Here is a 16,797-nt window from a genome sequence, read left to right as displayed (position 1 = left end):
TATGAGTAATGATAATTATGGTTCTCCAGTACATACTGACTGAGCACCTACCATGTGCCGGGGACCCCGCTGAGTGCCGGGCACCCCGGGGTGGAACAGTCTGCCTGACTGTTGCACTCACAGAGCTTCCATTCGAGTGGGAGATGCAGATGAAAAAACCACAAATCAGTGTATACTTACAACTTTGTCACAGGTGCTAAGAAGGGATCCAGGAGATGGAGTCACCTGAAATCAAAGGAGGACACTGTCTTAGGTAACAGTGTCTTAGGGCGTCTCTGACACTGAAGCTGAGACCTGAAGGCTGAGAGAGCTGGGAACAGAGTTCTGAGGGAGGGAACAGCATGTGTGAAGACCCTGAGGTGGCTGAACCGGGTCTGAGAATGGGGGCCACAAGGTCCTGCTGACCCTGGGGGCTGGAGCGAGGAGTCTGGAGGCATTGGCTGGGAGGGAACCCAGCTCTGCCACTTTCTTGCTGAGTGACGTTGGGCAAGTTGCTTCCCCTCTCTGGGACACTGTTCCATATCTGTGAAACGGGGATGTCAGCAGCACCTGCCTCATCGGGTGCTGGCCCGAGTACATGGGGTCATGTCGGTAAAGCCCCTTGGCCTGTGCTAGGTCCTCATCATGATAACTCCAGTATAGCAACCACGGCCCATTAGAGATGTTTCTCGTGTGTCTTCGCCCAGCCCCACCAGGGGGGGACCTTGCCTTGCTCATCTATCTGGTCCCCAGCACTTAGCATGGTGCCTCGTATACAGCAGGCATCCAGTAAATGCCCATCACTTTTTCTTTCCACACCTCCACCCCTTGGGGCCTCCTGGGAACCAGGCCCGGGATGTTTACCTTGCATGTAGTTTTTTGTAAATCCCTTTTAGTGTAGTGTCTCTCAGATCGAGTTCCGCCAGCAGCTGCATCAGCATCACCACAGCTGCTGGTGAAATGCAGATTCCCGGGCCCCAGCCTGGACCTGTTCCGCCCAGGCACCTGCATAGTTAATGGACTCCCTGGAATGCTTCTGCTCATGGAAGTTTGAGCGTCACTAAGCTTGGGTCTGCCTAGTGGCTCTGTCAGCAAAGTTTGTCTTTCCTTCCATATGTATAAGTATTTATTTACAATAAATATATATTATTATATATAAATACCTAATATATAGTAAATATTTAAAAAATATATATCTAGAATGTATAGTATTTATGTATAATTATATATTCTATTAATGTTACATGTTATATTAAATATATGCATATTATTTATATACATCATTATATGCATACAGTATCTTTTTTTTTTTTTGAGGAAGATTAGCTCTGAGCTAACATCTGCTGCCAATCCTCCTCTTTTTGCTGAGGAAGACTGGCCCTGAGCTAACATCCGTGCCCATCTTCCTCTACTTTATATGTGGGACGCCTACCACAGCATGGCTTGACAAGTGGTGGCATGTCCCCACGGGATCCGAACTGGCGAACCCTGCGCTGCCAAAGTGGAACGTGTGACCTTAACTGCTGCGCCACTGGGCCAGCCCCTACATATAATCTCTAAGGGACAGGAGCGCAGGGGTCAACCCCATTTCTCCTTGGAAGGAGCTCTGCTCTCTAACAATTAGCCTTTGTTCCCTCGCAGGGCCCCTTGGTACCACTGCCCCCTCGGGTGTGGCCGGGTGTGATGTGCTGTCCACTGCAGGCTCTGGCCGGGCCCAGGTCACAAGAGAGCCCCGGGGGAGGGCAGGACGTCCCCCACCCTGAGCCCATCTCGTTGCCCCTGCTGGCTCTCAGGTCCACCCCGAGAACGAAGACTGGACATGCTTTGAGCAGTCGGCCTCGCTCGACATCCGCTCCTTCTTTGGGTTTGAGAGCGCCTTGGAGAAGATCGCCATGAAGCAGTACACGGCCAACGTCAAGAGGGTGAGGGGCCGGCTCTGTCGGTCACGGAGGGGAAGGCGCACAAGCCTCAGAGCCCACCGGGCCCGGTTCAAGCCCCCTGACACCCCGTGTGACGTCGGCCTCAGTCTCTCCCTGTAGACCGAGGGCTCTAACGATGAGCATGTCACGTGAGATAATGGATGGAGAGCACCTGCCCTTCATGGGGGCCCCGTAATCCTTCTCTTGATGCTCCCGGGCTTGTGTGGTGATCTCTCTGGGCAGAGGAGGGACGTCGTGTGGTGCTTCTTTCTGTTTAAAGATCTCAGACCCATCCTTGAGTAGAGGCCTGTTCGTGTAGTGAAGCAGGCGACATTAATTTTGATCACATCTTTTATCCCACGTGCTGTCAGTATAGAGCTTCTCCATGAGCTGCGTTATGTTCTTTGTTTCGTACTAAGTCTTGGAAGTCGCTGTCTGTTTGACACTCGCACACGTCTCCATTCAGACCGGCCACATGTCAGCTGTTCGGCAGCCACGAGTCAGGGCTGGGACTGGAGCCGGGGCGGGGGGACGCCCAGGCTGGCATGGTTACCCCGCTGTCCTGCCCCGGCGCTGATGTGACACGGGTCTCCCTGTCTTCCAGGGGAAGGAGGTGATCGAGCATTACCTGCACGAGCTCGTCTCCCAGGGCATCTCTCACATCCCCCGGTGGACACCTGCCCCCGTCCGAGAGGAGGACGCTCGCGCCCAGGCTGGGCCCAGGGATCCCGGCTCCCTGGAGGTTGGTGGGCCCAGCAACCCCCCCACCCCCGCTCCGGAGACGGTCGGTCTGGACGGTAGGTCGCTGCGGCGGAGGCTGGCCTGGTCTGCGCCCTCGGGGCCCCCGCAGTCCTAGGAAGGCTGCATCGGGTCCGCTGGCTCCGTGGGGGGAGAGTTGCTGCAGGTCCCTTGGGGACGGGCATGGTCCTGGGAGGACTCGGCTTCCTCCCTCTCTACACTCGGGCCGAGAGCCGGAACTGGTTTATTTCTAGCTCAGGAATTGACCTGCTCTGGTGCCTCGGGGCTGCCCTTTCCTCTGGTTTTATTACTATTTTTAATGATATGAGTAATGCATGATCATGGCAGGAAAAAAAAATCAAACTGCTGGGAAGATGTGAAGTGGGAACTCAGACTCTTTCTTCTCCCTAGAGGCAGCAGTGGTCTTGTGTTTATATTTCCTGAAACTGTCCGGGCACGTATACGTACATAACACGTATGTGCACACTTATGTACATATGTGTGTACACACGTGTATAACTTACATTGAACGACTGAGAGCCTGTCGTACATCCTGATATTTTGCTTTTATTCACTTACTAATGTTGCTTGAACAGCTTTCTCTGTCGGTGTGTGTGTCTGACTACTTGGCAGTATTTCGTGGTGTGGTTGCTCTGTAACTTTTTATTTTTTATTTTGCTGAGGAAGATTCGCCCTAAGCTAACATCTGTGCCAATATTCCTCTATTTTGTTTGTGGGCCGCTGCCACAGCATGGCCACTGACGAGTGGGGTAGTTTCGTGCCCAGGAACTGAACCTGGGCTGCCAAAGTGGAGCATGCTGAACTTACCCACCAGGCCACGGGTCTGGCCCCTCCATAACTTTTTTATTAATAAACTTTTATTGATTATCCATCATTTTTAATTAGTTTATTTAGCTAGTCCCCTATTAAGGAATGTTTAGGTTGTTTCATTTTTTTTTAAATACAAAGAATGTGTTACATCTTTGTACTTAGGTTTTTAAAAAATATTTCTATGAGTATATATGTAGCATACAGTTTTAAAAGTGGAATTGCTGGGTCAATGGTTATATGCCACTAAAATTTTGGTAGATTTACCCATTAGGCCTGCAAAGAGGTTGTCCTAATCAATGTTCCCCCAAAAGGGTGTGGCTGTGTCTGTTCCTGACTTTACCCTGGCTCCCCACGACATTCTTATTAAACATTTCAAACTTTGGAAAGGCAAAGAGTGACCACTGGGAGATGAGCGATCACGTCTTTCCTTAGGAGTGAGGTCAAGTACTATTTTTTCATATTTAGTGACTCTTTTCCTTTGTGAATCCCTGTTCTTATTCTTTGTCCATTTTTCTGTTTACCCATCTATTTCTTATTGGTTTGTGAGAGCTCTTTGCATATTAAGGCAATGAGCCCTTTGGCATATTTCAGACTTATACTGACATGGAAAACGTTCATGATATGCTATTAGAGAAAAAAAAACCTAGGATACAAAACTGCACGTACCCCATGAATTCGGTTTTAACCATGTGTACTTGCACTCACAATGATTCAGTATTCCCTTTGGGGTCACTGAAGTGTAAGGGTTTGCCCAACTTGGAGATATGCCATGTAACCAAAAATACATCGGGGACAGGGTTTAGGGAGAACAAAATTCATTTGTTCAACAAATATTTATTCTGCACCCACTGTGTGTACTAGCTGGCTACTGTTTTATGTGCACTTTAAAATAGTAAAAAAATTAAAACTTCTTCTGCCTCTTCCTGTGCACACACTCGGCGGGTCATGCCCTGTGCCTCATTTTGCACCAGGCCTTTCCTTCCTTCTCCGTCTGGGCTGTCCAACAGCAGGGCTGGTACTCAGGATGGCTGGCGGGAGGCACAGTCATGCCCCTTCCTCTCGGTTCTGAATCACTGAGCCTTTGTGCTCGGAAGGAGAAAGGGGCCTTCAGAACCGCCTGGAGGCCGGAAGGATACTGGTCTCTCCTGCCTCCCTCGTGGTCTCTCCCTCCTCCCCTCCTCGCCCCTTCCCTGTCTTCAGCATCTCCCCTTCTGACCACTCAGAGCTGTTGCAGCGTCTGGACAGTCCTCCCACAGCATTCCTCCAGCCTCTGTTTACCCAGATGCCTCCTGGCACAGTTCCCGTGACCACCAGCCCTGGGCTTTTTTTTTTTTTTTGAGGGAACCACTGGGTCTTGCTGCTGGATGTGCAGACATTTCATCCGCTTTCTTATTGTGCCATCTGCACACAAGGGATGGGCTATGCCCATGGGGGCTGTTTTTTGTGGAACGTCTCCACCCACTGCCCAGAGGCCCCACCTTGCCAGCACCGGCCCCCTGCGACAGCTAAGAGTGGGCAGCAGGACCCCAGGTTGGAGCCTAGTCTCTAAATGGCGGCGCATGCTGACCCCAGACAGCCACATTGTGTGAGAGGGCATTGAAGGGTGGGAGCGATCCGTGCAGCTCCCGGGCTGTATTTTGGGTCCGGGCTCTATCTCCCAAAAGCCTCACACCTCACGAGGAGACTGGGGAGGCGGGAGGGCAAGAGGAGCTGGTATTTACTGGCCATCTCCTCTGTGCTGGGCACACAGCATGCATTTACTTGCTTGAGTTACTTAACCTGTCCCGGCCTCAGTTCTGTCTTCTCTAAAGTGGGAACAGTAGGGACGTCCGCCTCACAGGGGTGTTGGTAGGACTCACAGAGACCAAGCCTGTCGGTGGACGTGAGCTCATATTGCTAATAATCTTCAGAGGGGGGACAGCTCCAGAGGGCACAAATTATCTTGATTTCCGAGGGTGAGCGGGGGACAGATCACCTGCCACAGTGAATCCAGGCTTGCCCCAGCACAAGATTTCAGAACCACCTTAGAAACAGGTTGGAAAGAAAGACCAGAGGACGTGGCGCCCACGCAGATGCTGTTTTGGTGAAAGGGCCACTGTGTCACTTGGAAGTCCGTCTCAGATCCGAGGCAGCCAGGAAGGCAAGGGTTCCAGAAAGGTGGACCACGTGGTGAAGAGAGGCGGCATCTCTTGTCCTGCACGCCCTTCCTCTCCTCCAGGGGACAAGCTGGACGCGGACTACATCGAGAGGCGCCTGGGCCACCTCACGCCTGTGCAGGAGAGCTGCCTGATCCAGCTTCGCCAGTGGCTGCAGGAGAACCACAAAGGCAAGGTGGGTGCTGGGCTGGGGCTAGAGGAGCAGATACACGTTGAGTGATGGCTGCCAGCCTCCGGCGCTGGGGGAGGGGGCTGAGGAGATAGGTTTGTGTAATTAGCAACGCTGGTTACCTCCCTTTGATTCTTCTCTGTCTCATGTAGACACGACACCTGCTGTGTGTCCGGCTGCCTGCAGGGTGCTCGTCCTCGCACTGCTGACATTTGAGGCCGTCCTGTCCTGACATTTATTGTGGGGGCCGTCCTGTGCTCTGTAGGGTCGAACAGCCTCCCCAGCCTCCACCCGCTAGATGCCAGGAGCTCTTCTCCTGCAATCGTGACAACCAAAAATGGCTCCAGACATCGCAACTGTCCCCTGGGGGGGCACAGTCACCCCCAGTTGAGAACCACCCCTGTACACCCACGTTCACAAAACCATGTATCCTGTTCTTTTCTAAGAGATTTAAAGACTCGCGGGGGTTGATTTTAGGCAGCATGTGGATTTTGCCTTTAGACTCTAAGCCCCACAACAGGAACGGCCACCGTGCACGGAGGGTCCCAAGCACGGACCTGACCGTCGGCTCTGTTGAATACGAGCGTGCAGCTTAGTCGTGAGTTGCTTGCTCTTCCTCCCCAGGCCCCCTCCCTGCGTTGGGGGCAGACGAGGGGGGCAGTGATGTGACCTGCCTGCTCCTGGGTCCTCGTCAGTAAGATGGGGTGACGTTAGCATACACCTGCTAGCGCCCATTCCAAGGGATGATGGATGAGAAGTGCTTAGAGCGAGCCTGGCTCAGAAGAGCACTCCGCAAAGGGGAGCCTTTCTGGGGGCTGGCTCTCCCTTGACTGTTGATTTTTGCCTGACGGAAGGAAGGGGAGTTGGCGCGGTCCAAGCCTGTAATCGCAGCGTGTTCACTAGACTCTTGGGGTTAAAGGTGGTAGGAATGCAGCCTGAATCAACAAAGCAAAAAAATGAGGGGGAGATTTATTGGCTCCTACAACAACCTGTTAAGAGGGTGTGTTGGTTTCCTAGAGCTGTTGAAACAAAATGCTGCAAACCATGTGGCTTAAAACAACAGAACCTTATTCTCACACTGGAGGCCGGAATCTGCAGTGAGGGTGTCCGCAGGGCTGGGTCCTCCCGGACGGAGGCTCTGAGGGAGGGTCCCTCCCATGCCTCTCTCCTCGCTTCTGGCGGCTCCTGGCAGTCCTTGGCTTGTGGACGCATCACTCCAGTCTCCGCCTCCGTCTTCACACGGCCTCCTTCCCTCTGTCTGTTCTGTGTCTGTGTCCACATTTCCTCTTCTAATAAGGACGCCAGACGTTGGAGTCGGGCCCACCCGGATCCAGTATGACCTCATCTTAACTAATTACCTCTGCAAAGACCCTGCTTGCAAATGAGGTTGCATTGTGACGTTCTGGGTGGGCATGAATTTTGGGGGGACACCATCCAGCCCAGCACAGGGGGCCGTGCAGCCTGTCTCAGGGATGTCCTGAACGAGGACTTAAATGCTGTCGGGAGCCCTTAGCTCTCGTGTCTGTTATTTCGGCTTCGTTCCCGCAGACACAGTGTCTTGTTGAGCTTGGAGCTGGGGCTGCCACCCCTCGGCCCCCGCAGAGAAAGGGGCTCCTGTCTCTTTCTTCTGATTTAAAACTGTCTCAGTGCTCCGATGGGCCCGGCGTGGTTGTGTCCACCCCCGACGCCTTGGGAGTGGAGTTCTGTGATTGGCTGCGCCGACTGAAACCACGATTGCAGTGGGGGACTCTGGTGCGGGGGAGACGGTTCCCTAAAAGAAAAGAGATGCTGTTGCCAGCGTGAGGATGGAGGAAGGTTGGCGGCCAAAACTCACAGATACTACAGTCCCCCCTTTGACTGTGTTGTGGGTGAGCGTGTGGTCCTTTTCCCAGCCAAACATTTTGCAGATAAGACAGGAGACTCATTCTCCACGATTTTACCTGCCGCGTTAGGGAATACCACGCCATGCGCTTTCTCCTTCTTCTCTCAGATCCCCAAAGACCAGCACATCCTTCGGTTCCTGCGGGCTCGTGACTTCCACCTGGACAAGGCCCGGGAGATGCTGTGTCAGTCCTTGAGCTGGCGGAAGCAGCACCAGGTGGATCTTCTTTGCCAGACCTGGCGGCCCCCCGCCGTCCTGGAGGAGTTCTATGCGGGCGGCTGGCACTACCAGGACGTAGGTGCGTTGCTTTACCTGTGTCGTGTACAGTGCACCCTTCGGTCATGGCCGAATGCCGCTTTTCATGCTAGCATCTTATTTTCCTTTTGATCCTTCCGGGCATCTGGAAATGCCTTTGAGATGACAACCCAGCCATGAAGAAGGCAGAGCTGGAATAGACTTGTGGGTCTGAGGCGAGACATTTCTCCGTGGGGCTGGGTTAGCCTACCAATACTTTTGTTTTCTTTTTTTTCGGTGAGGAAGAGTCACTCTGAGCTAACATCCGTTGCCAATCTTCCTCTTTTTTTTTTTTTTTTTTGGTTGAGGAAGATTAGCCCTGAGCCAGCCTTCCTCCACTTTGTACGTGCATGCCTCCAAAACATGGCTGAGGAGTGGAGTAGGTCTGCGCCCAGGGTTCCGAACAGGCAAACCCAGACCTCTGAAGTGGAGCACGAGCAACTTTAACCACCGTGCCACGGGGCCGGCCCCGAACCCACCATTACTGTTGATCTTTGGGATCCTACACATAACGGCTACATGAATACTGCATTTGTGTCCTGGGGCTGCCATCGCAAATGACCACAAACGGGCTGGCTTAAAGCAACGGGAATTTATTCTCTCACTGTTCTGGGGCTAGAAGTCCAAAATCAAGGTGTCAGCAGGGCCGTGCTCCCTCTGAAGGCTGCAGGGGAGAGCGCTTCCTGCCTTTTCCAGCCTCTGGTGGCCCCAGGGGTTCCTTGGCTTGTGGCCGTGTCACCCCAATCTCTCCCGCGTATCTCTCTGTCTCCCTAAAAACCCCCAGGTCATTGGATGTAGGGCCCACACTGATGCAGTGCGATTTTGTCTCGAGTTACATCTGCAAAGACCCTTTTTCCAAGTAAGGTCACATTCAGAGGTTCTGGGTGGACATGAAATTTTGGGGACACTCTTCAACCCACTACAAATACCGTCTCTGGATTTTTTAGTAAACTGCCATTGAAGCCAGTGCCCATTATGCTTTTCAATGTCCTTTATGTAAAAATTCATCTATATTGATTAAGGCCAGTGCCTGACTCTCCCGAAGGACTGGTTGGCACCCTTTCTGTTAGTATACCCTCGATCCTCATTTTCGTGGATGCATATTTGTGAATTTGCCTACTCACCAACATTTATTTTTAACCCCAAAATCAATACTCAGGGCACCTTCGGGGTCACTCACGGATGTGGGCAGAGTGGTGGAAACTCTGAGTCACCCGACCTGCGTGCCCCCATCTGACTGAACAAGCCATCCCCCATCTCTCATCCTGTAAACCAGTGTCCTTGTTGCCGTCTCTTTAGCGCCACATTTTTTGGGGTGATTTTGCTCTTAAAAATGGCCCCCCAGCAAAGTCCAGAAGCACTCTCTAGCATTCCTAAGCTCGAGAAGGCCATGATGTGACTCACGGAGAAAATATGTGAGTTAGAAAAGCCCCATTGAGGGGCTGGCCCAGTGGTGCAGCGGTTAAGTTCACACGTTCCGCTTCGGCGGCCTGGAGTTCGCTGGTTCGGATCCCGGGTGTGGACATGGCACTGCTTGGTAAGCCATGCTGTGGCAGGCATCCCACATATAAAGTAGAGGGAGATGGGCACGGATCTTAGCTCAGGGCCAGTCTTCCTCAGCAAAAAGAGGATTGTCAGCAAATGTTAGCTCAGGGCTAATCTTCCTCAAAAAAAAAAAAAAAAAAAAACCAGAAAAGAAAAACCCCATTCAGGTATGAGTTGTGCTGCTGGCCATGAGTTCAATGTTAAGGAATTGACAATATATATGAAATAAAGTGTCTTTGAATAGAAACACACACAAAATCAGGTTATGTATTGATGGGGTGACAAACACGTTAGGACCAGAGGCACGCAGACCCTAACCCCGTATTTCCCCTAGAAGCCGTGGTTCCGTATTCGAGGTGACTTTACAGAACGTCACTACCTTGAATAACAAGAATCAGCTCTCTTAGGGTATCGTTCTTTCTGTTTCCTTCTTGGTCCTCTCTTTGCCTGGCCCCGCCCACCAAGACGGCCGCCCCCTGTACATCCTGCGTCTGGGCCACATGGACACCAAAGGCTTGATGAAGGCCGTGGGGGAGGAGGCGCTGCTGTGGCACGTGAGTGGCCACGTCCCCACCTCCGGGAGGTCCTGTGGCTGCCGGCGGCCGGAGCCGCCACATGCAGGTGTTCCAGCACATTCTCTGCCTTCCAGGTTCTCTCTGTCAACGAGGAAGGACAGAAGAGGTGTGAAGGGAACACGAAACAGTTTGGCCGTCCCATCAGGCAAGAACCCAGCCGGGAACACATTCCCCCGAAATAGCAAACACAGCCGAGGTCCGCTGAGCGTGGACGCCGTGCCAGGCACTTCCCAGCAATGTCCTCACTTAATTCTTACAATGCTCCCGTGAGGCAGGGACTGATAGCGTCTTGGTTCTTTATGGGGGGGAAATAGGCTCAGAGGATCAATGCTCGTCCGGGGTCGCTAAGTGGGCAGGCGGTCGAGCTGGGACTTGACTCTGTTCCTGTCCGGCTTCTGCTCGAGGACTTTATCTGCCGGGCTGTAACTCAGCCTCCTGGACTCGGGACCAGGTGTCCCAGCTCAGGTTCCACCTTGACTCCGTCTCCCGGGCGGGTGGACTTGCAGGTGTCACGGCACCTCCAGTAACCCACCGTCCCTCTCTGACTTGCCCCGACTTCTCTTCCTGAACTGAGTTTCCCGCTTAACCTTTCTGAGCTGCAGCGTCCTCGTCTGTAAAGCAGGACTAACAGCCCTCGTCCTCGGGGGTCTTTCTGCATGATCAAAGACACAACTGTGACGAGGTGATGCAAACGCACACGTAGCACTAGGCGGGTGGCAGGTCTTCTTCGAAGCAGCTTGATTCCCATCGTCCTTATTTCAGCCCTGGGAGGGAGGGGCGGGCAGGACCTGCTGCTGAAGCGTTTTATCCTGAAATATCCTCATCTTGGTGAAAATGAACGTTTTTTGCTGTTTGGAGCTCTCCTAAGGGCATGTATGTTGGGGTAGCAGTGGCGAATTGAGCAGCCAGGGTCCTGGCCGGAAGTGGAATTCACCCTAGATAGCTCAGATGACAGGGTGTCACAAAGGAATGCCTTGCAGAGGTGCGGGTGGGGTGAAGAGAACAGAGCCAGGACGTAGAGGCTCCCAGGGACTATCCGCTGCAGGAAAATGGTTATTTTCCAAATGAGTTAGTACTGATGAAACAGAGGCACAGAGAGGTTAAGTAACTTGGCCAAGGTCACACACTGAGCAGCAGAGCTGGGATCTGAACCCGGGCCGTCTGGCTCTGGAGTGTGTACTCATGGCACTTGTGTTCTCTCTATTTATCTGTCAGCATCTTTTCAACATTGCTGGTAATAGCTGGCTTTTCTTGAGCACGTGCTATGTGCTGTCCTTGCAGAGAGCTTTACGTATATCATCTCCCTGCCACGTGGCCTCCCGTGGGGACAGGATCCACGAGAGTGTCCAGGGGCCCCTGCCCCTTCTGCTCCCGCCCCTGCCTTTCTGAGTCTTTCTGTCCATCCCTGTCTGTCGGCCCCGGGGTCCCTGAGGAGGGTGTCGGAGGCCCCGGGAGGTGGCAGAACGAGGTGGAGCAAGGGGCCCGTCTCTGCCGCAGCTCCTGGACCTGCCTGGTGGACCTGGAGGGTCTCAACATGCGGCACCTGTGGCGGCCGGGGGTGAAGGCCCTGCTGCAGATGATCGAGGTGGTCGAGGCCAACTACCCCGAGACCCTGGGCCGGCTGCTCATCGTGCGCGCCCCCCGTGTCTTCCCTGTGCTCTGGACGCTGGTAAGAGCGGGAACCTGCACCAGGCCCCCCCCCCGTGCCCCACGGAGGCCGAGATGGGGCTTCCCTCTGTGAGCTGCCCACTTGTCCCTTCTCATTTCTTCTAAATAATAGCTTTAAGGTATGACTCATTTCCCATAAAGTTCACCCTTTTAAAGTGTAGTTTTTAGTATATTCACAGAGTCGTGCAACCGTCACCACCATCCAATTCCAGAACATTTGGATCACCCCAAAAAGGAAACCCCGTACCCCTCAGCAGTCACTCTGCATTCCTCCCCCGGCCCCTGGCAGCCGTTACTCTACTTCCCGTCTCTATGGATTTGCCTGTTCTAGATATTTCCTGTAAATGCAATCACAGGACTTGAAGCTTTTGGTGTCTGATTTCTCTCACTGAGCACAGTGATTTTGGGTTCATCCATGTTGCAGTGGGAATCCGTCCTTCATTCCTTTTCATGGCTGAATAATATTCCATCATTTCACGTATCCATCGCCCAGCTTTGTGGACACGAGAGTCATACTCAGGATTGGGCGGTGACCCTGGGGCTCCAGTGAGCTGGTTCCGAGCTGCGTTGGGACCGGTCTATAGGAATTTAAAAACTTTTTGCTCCACGACCCACAGTAAGAAATAAGCTTTATGTTGCAACCCGGCATGTGTGTGGGTACAGACACACACACACACACACACAAATAGTCTAGGCCACTGACGTGTGGTCCCCAGGCCAGTGCTGCGGGTCAGGCCTCTCTCAGCCCTGCAGACTCAGCGGCAGCATCTGACCGAGCGCCCCCAGGGATCCAGGGCCCAGGAAACTGAGCAGTCACGCTGTCAGTAGTGGATCAATCAGGATCGAGATTCCAGAGTTGAGAGTTAAGTGGATGCAGTGTTTTAGTAAGCACCTACTATGTGCCGGGTACCTTTCCAGGCCCTGGGCATTCGGGGTGAACAGGCCAGCCACCGTCTCCCCCACTGTCATCGGGGGGAGAGAGAGCAGACAGCCCCCCACCAGTAAAAGTGTCACAGTTCCCTGTGACGAGGGCGTGAGGACCTTCAGGGTCCTTGGAGAGACTAAGCCAGGCAGAGGGTGACTCGGGGGTGATTTAGGTTGGGGAAGGTCCCCTTGAGGAGGTGACAAGTGGCTGAGACCTCAGGAAGGAGCGGGAGTTGAGCAGGGAAGTGCAGGAGGAGGACAACCCGCACAGCACGGCCAGGGCCTGGAGGTGCCTGACGCCCTGGAGGAACTGGGAAACCAGTGCAGGGGGCTGGAGCGAGGAGGAGCCAGAGGCCGCGGCCCCGGGGGAGGCTGGGAAGATGCTCAGGGTCCGGCGCTGATGGGACCTTGTCCCGGGGCAGCAGGGAGCCACGGGCGGGTTGTCAGCAGAAGAGGATGTGAGCCGACTTCCGAGGCGGAAAGTTCTCTGGCTTCTGTGGCTACATCAAGGGGCTGGGGAGCAGGAGCTTGGGGGATGGGGTGGGGACAAGCAGGACCTGCTACTGCAGCTTTTTACCCCAAAATATCCTGATCTTTGTGAAAATTAAGTTCCTTCGCTGTATAGAGCTCTCCTAAGATGGTGTGCATTGGGTGGGGGTGGGAGCCGATCAGCTGGGGTCCTGGCCGGACGCGGGATTCACCCAAATGGCTCAGACGGGGTGTGACATGAATGGACTCCTTGCAGAGGTGTGAGCAGATGGAGAGGCTGTCAGGGACTAGCCGTTAGTAAGCGCAGACCACCCCAGGGCAGGAGGGACCAGAGGAGTATGGCCTTGCTGGTGTAGCCCCCTGAGAGCTGGAATGGGGGCGGGTGGCGGGGCTGCCCGTGCGAGCTGTGCCTTCTGGGCGGCACTGAGGTGGGCAGGGAGTGGCGAGAAATACCCTGGCCACTCTCTGTTGCCACCTCCCGTCTCCTGCTGCTGCCCTCCCATTGGCCACACCAGGTGGACACCAGCAGCATGGAGCAGGGGACCACTGTGGGCCCAGGGTGGGGGCTGAAGGATTCCCAGTTCCTGACCCATGTTTGGCCTGTGGCATTCCCCGCTGGATTGGCTTGTGCCCTGCCATGCTAAAAGCCTCAGTCCTTCCTTCCTTCCCCAACTACGTATTGAGTCAGACAGCACGCCAGCATCAGGGATGCCATGAAAAACAGATCAACAAGCAGCTTAGAGCTTGGCATTAAAATAACTTTCCATCTGTAACAAACAAAACATGGACTAGGGGCTGGCCCAGTGGTGTAGTGGTTAAGTTCATGCATTCTGCATTGGTAGCCTGGGGTTTGTAGGTTTGGATCTAGGGTGTGGACGTACACGCCACTCATCAAGCCATGCTGTGGCAGCGTCCCATATATAAAATAAAGGAAGATTGGCACAGATGTTAACTCAGCGACAATCTTCTCTATCAAAAAAAAAAAGAGATCTTTCTGTACAATGGAAGATAACTCAGCCATGAAAAGGAATGAAGCACTGACCCCTGCTACAACACTGATGAACCTTGAAAACATTGTAAGTGAAAGAAGCCAGACACGAAAGACCACATGTCATAGTATCCCATTTCTATGAAATATCCAGAATAGGCAAATCTATAGGGACAGAAAGCAGATTGGTGGTTTCCGGCGGCTGTGGGAGAGGGGGAGGCGAATGACAGCTAATGGGTACCGGGTTTCGTTTTGGGGTGATGGAAATGTCTTGGAATTACGTGGAGGGGATGGTTTCACAACATGGTGAACGAACTAAAAGCCACTGATCGTCCACTTTGAAACGGTTCATTCTATGTTATGCGAATTAGACCTCAATAGAAAGAGCTTCCGTCTCGCCTCCTCTCCCCCACTTCAGATCAGCCCCTTCATCAACGAGAACACCAGGCAGAAGTTCCTCATCTACAGCGGCAGCAACTACCAGGGCCCGGGTGGCCTGGTGGACTACCTGGAGGAGGAAGTCATCCCCGACTTCCTGGGCGGGGAGTGCGTGGTGAGGCCCAGCCGGGTGCCTGGGCTCTGGAATGGGGACTGCCTGTGGATGCCGGGGCGGGGCTGGGGGCGCCCTTGGTGGGTGACCCGGGCGGGGTTGGGAGGTCCACCCGTGCATGGTTGGGGCGGGGATGCCGGGCTGAAGGAGGCTGGAGTGGGCAGGCCATCGTGTGCGGTGCGAGCTCGTCGTACCTGGGGGGTCCTGTGGCTCTTTGGGGGCAGTGCTTGTTTTAGAAGCTGCCCCAAGGAGAGACGACTTCTCTCTGCAGGAGGGACCTTACCTTGGTTCTTTCAAACTTAGTGAGCAAGAGGGAAGTTTCTGGAAGCCCAGGGACCAGGCCAGTCAAATGCTTACCCCTCCGTGGTCCCCATCCAAGACGTTGCCGGCAGCAGTAAGCGTTCACCTGCTGGCTTTGCTTGCTCTGCTGCAGGAGGCGGGGTCTGGAACGTCCCTGTGTTCTGCACCCGGGAGCTGGTACCCAAAGGATGTTTCCTAGGAATTTTGCCAGGCTTGCCCATTCTCTCCAGTTGTTGTGATACATAAACATGTCTTATGCATGGTTTGTATTTAGTAAATGGGCCTGCAGGGGAGTCCGGGGTGTCTGAGAGTGACTTATTGAAGGACAGTGACAGTGACCTCACTCTGTTGATATTAGTATTTTTGCAAATGAAACGAGGGGGCAAAATTCATCGTTTGACTCAGCCACTTTCTGCTGTGTGATCTCTGGCAAGTGGCCTGACCTCTCTGAACCTCCATTTTCCTCCTCTGTGAAATGGGAGGAATAATAGTTCCTACTGCATTGGTGGTTGTGGGGGTTAAATGGGGTCACAGAGCACCCTTCTGTGGGTCAGCGGGGCCTGGCTGGGCCCTGACCTGCCGCCTTTGTCTTTTGTTTCCCAGTGTAATGTCCCTGAAGGAGGACTGGTCCCCAAGTCCCTCTATCTGATGGATGAGGCGCAGGAGCACGCGGACCAGCTGCGGCAGTGGAGAGACACCTACCAGTCGGCCAGCGTGCTCCACGGGGCCCCCCATGAGGTGCTGGGGTCCTGGGAGGGCCGGCTGGGCTGGGTGCTGTCTTAGGTCAGTGTCCCCCAAAGCAGAGCCTGAAGCAAGGGTTCTTGTGGCAATGATTTGTTGAAGGCGAGCTCTCGGGGCCCTGCAGGATGGGCTGGCTCTCATACCCTCACATCAGCAGGTCGTTGGCTGTGGGTCACCCCCCACAGCAGGGTGGAATCTCCCAGGCGTGGCACAGAGCGGGGGTCCCTTTGCCCAGAGCAGTTCTTGGACCCGGGCCTGAGCAGCCATCCGCCCTGCAGTGGGGAACGGAGACCCCGGGGGGCACCCACAGCACCTCCTGCCGCCGATGTCCCCATCCCAGCTCCCCGTCCCGCCGGGACTCCAGACTGGATTCTCAGACCTCGCCTGTCCCCTCGCAGGTCGAGGTGGAGATTCTGGAGGGGGAGTCGGTCATCACCTGGGACTTCGACATCCTACGAGGGGACGTGGTGTTCAGCCTGTACTACACCAAGCGAGCAGCCAGGCCGGGCCCCCGGGAGCCGGGAGCCAGGGCCGGCGGGCAGCTGACGGACAAAGGCTGGGTCCTGGGCTCAGAGTACAGCCGCGTGGAGGCTCCCCTCGTCTGCCGGGAAGGGGAGAGCATCCAGGTTTGCGTTCTTGGGTTCATTTATTCATTCATCACGCAGGGCTGAGCATCTCCCGTGTGCCAGGGTTCTGGGGGCACAGCAGTGACAGACTGGATCTGGTCCTCGGCCTCAGGGACCGTACGGGACAGTGGGGGAGAAAGATCCTGGCAGATCCAGGAGCCTGGGGAACCCCAGGACCCCAGCCTCAGAATGCCCTGGGACTCTTGTAAAGATGCAGGTTGCCAGGCGGGCTCGCTCAGGCGCTCTGGGCAGGGGGCCTGGAGTCCGCGTCCCTTGCCCTCCCCAGCTGCTTTCTGGTGCGCACTCAAGTGTCAGAAGGCACGCAACAGAGAAGCTGTGGGGCTGGGAACAGGACTCGGCCATGTCACTGGAACATGAGCCGCCCCTGGCGACCCCACGTTCTCCACGAGGCAGTGTTTGCAG

General features: G+C 54.4%; 1 protein-coding gene across 1 annotated transcript in view; it reads left to right on the top strand.

Moving 5' to 3' along the window:
• The window catches only part of SEC14L5 (SEC14 like lipid binding 5), a 39,871-nt gene that overhangs the window by 16,584 nt on the left and 6,490 nt on the right, over positions 1–16,797 (top strand). The window contains exons 5-14 of the mRNA XM_023616362.2: positions 1,773–1,901; positions 2,503–2,695; positions 5,686–5,798; positions 7,783–7,972; positions 9,979–10,067; positions 10,163–10,233; positions 11,586–11,757; positions 14,576–14,710; positions 15,611–15,745; positions 16,147–16,374. Coding sequence (XP_023472130.2) covers positions 1,773–1,901; positions 2,503–2,695; positions 5,686–5,798; positions 7,783–7,972; positions 9,979–10,067; positions 10,163–10,233; positions 11,586–11,757; positions 14,576–14,710; positions 15,611–15,745; positions 16,147–16,374 — 1,455 coding nt within the window. The remainder of the gene's footprint in view (positions 1–1,772; positions 1,902–2,502; positions 2,696–5,685; positions 5,799–7,782; positions 7,973–9,978; positions 10,068–10,162; positions 10,234–11,585; positions 11,758–14,575; positions 14,711–15,610; positions 15,746–16,146; positions 16,375–16,797) is intronic.

This window comes from Equus caballus, chromosome 13 (assembly GCF_041296265.1).
Source record: "Equus caballus isolate H_3958 breed thoroughbred chromosome 13, TB-T2T, whole genome shotgun sequence".
In the NCBI taxonomy this organism is placed as follows: Eukaryota; Metazoa; Chordata; class Mammalia; order Perissodactyla; family Equidae; genus Equus; species Equus caballus.
This window is presented reverse-complemented; position numbering and strand designations above follow the sequence as displayed.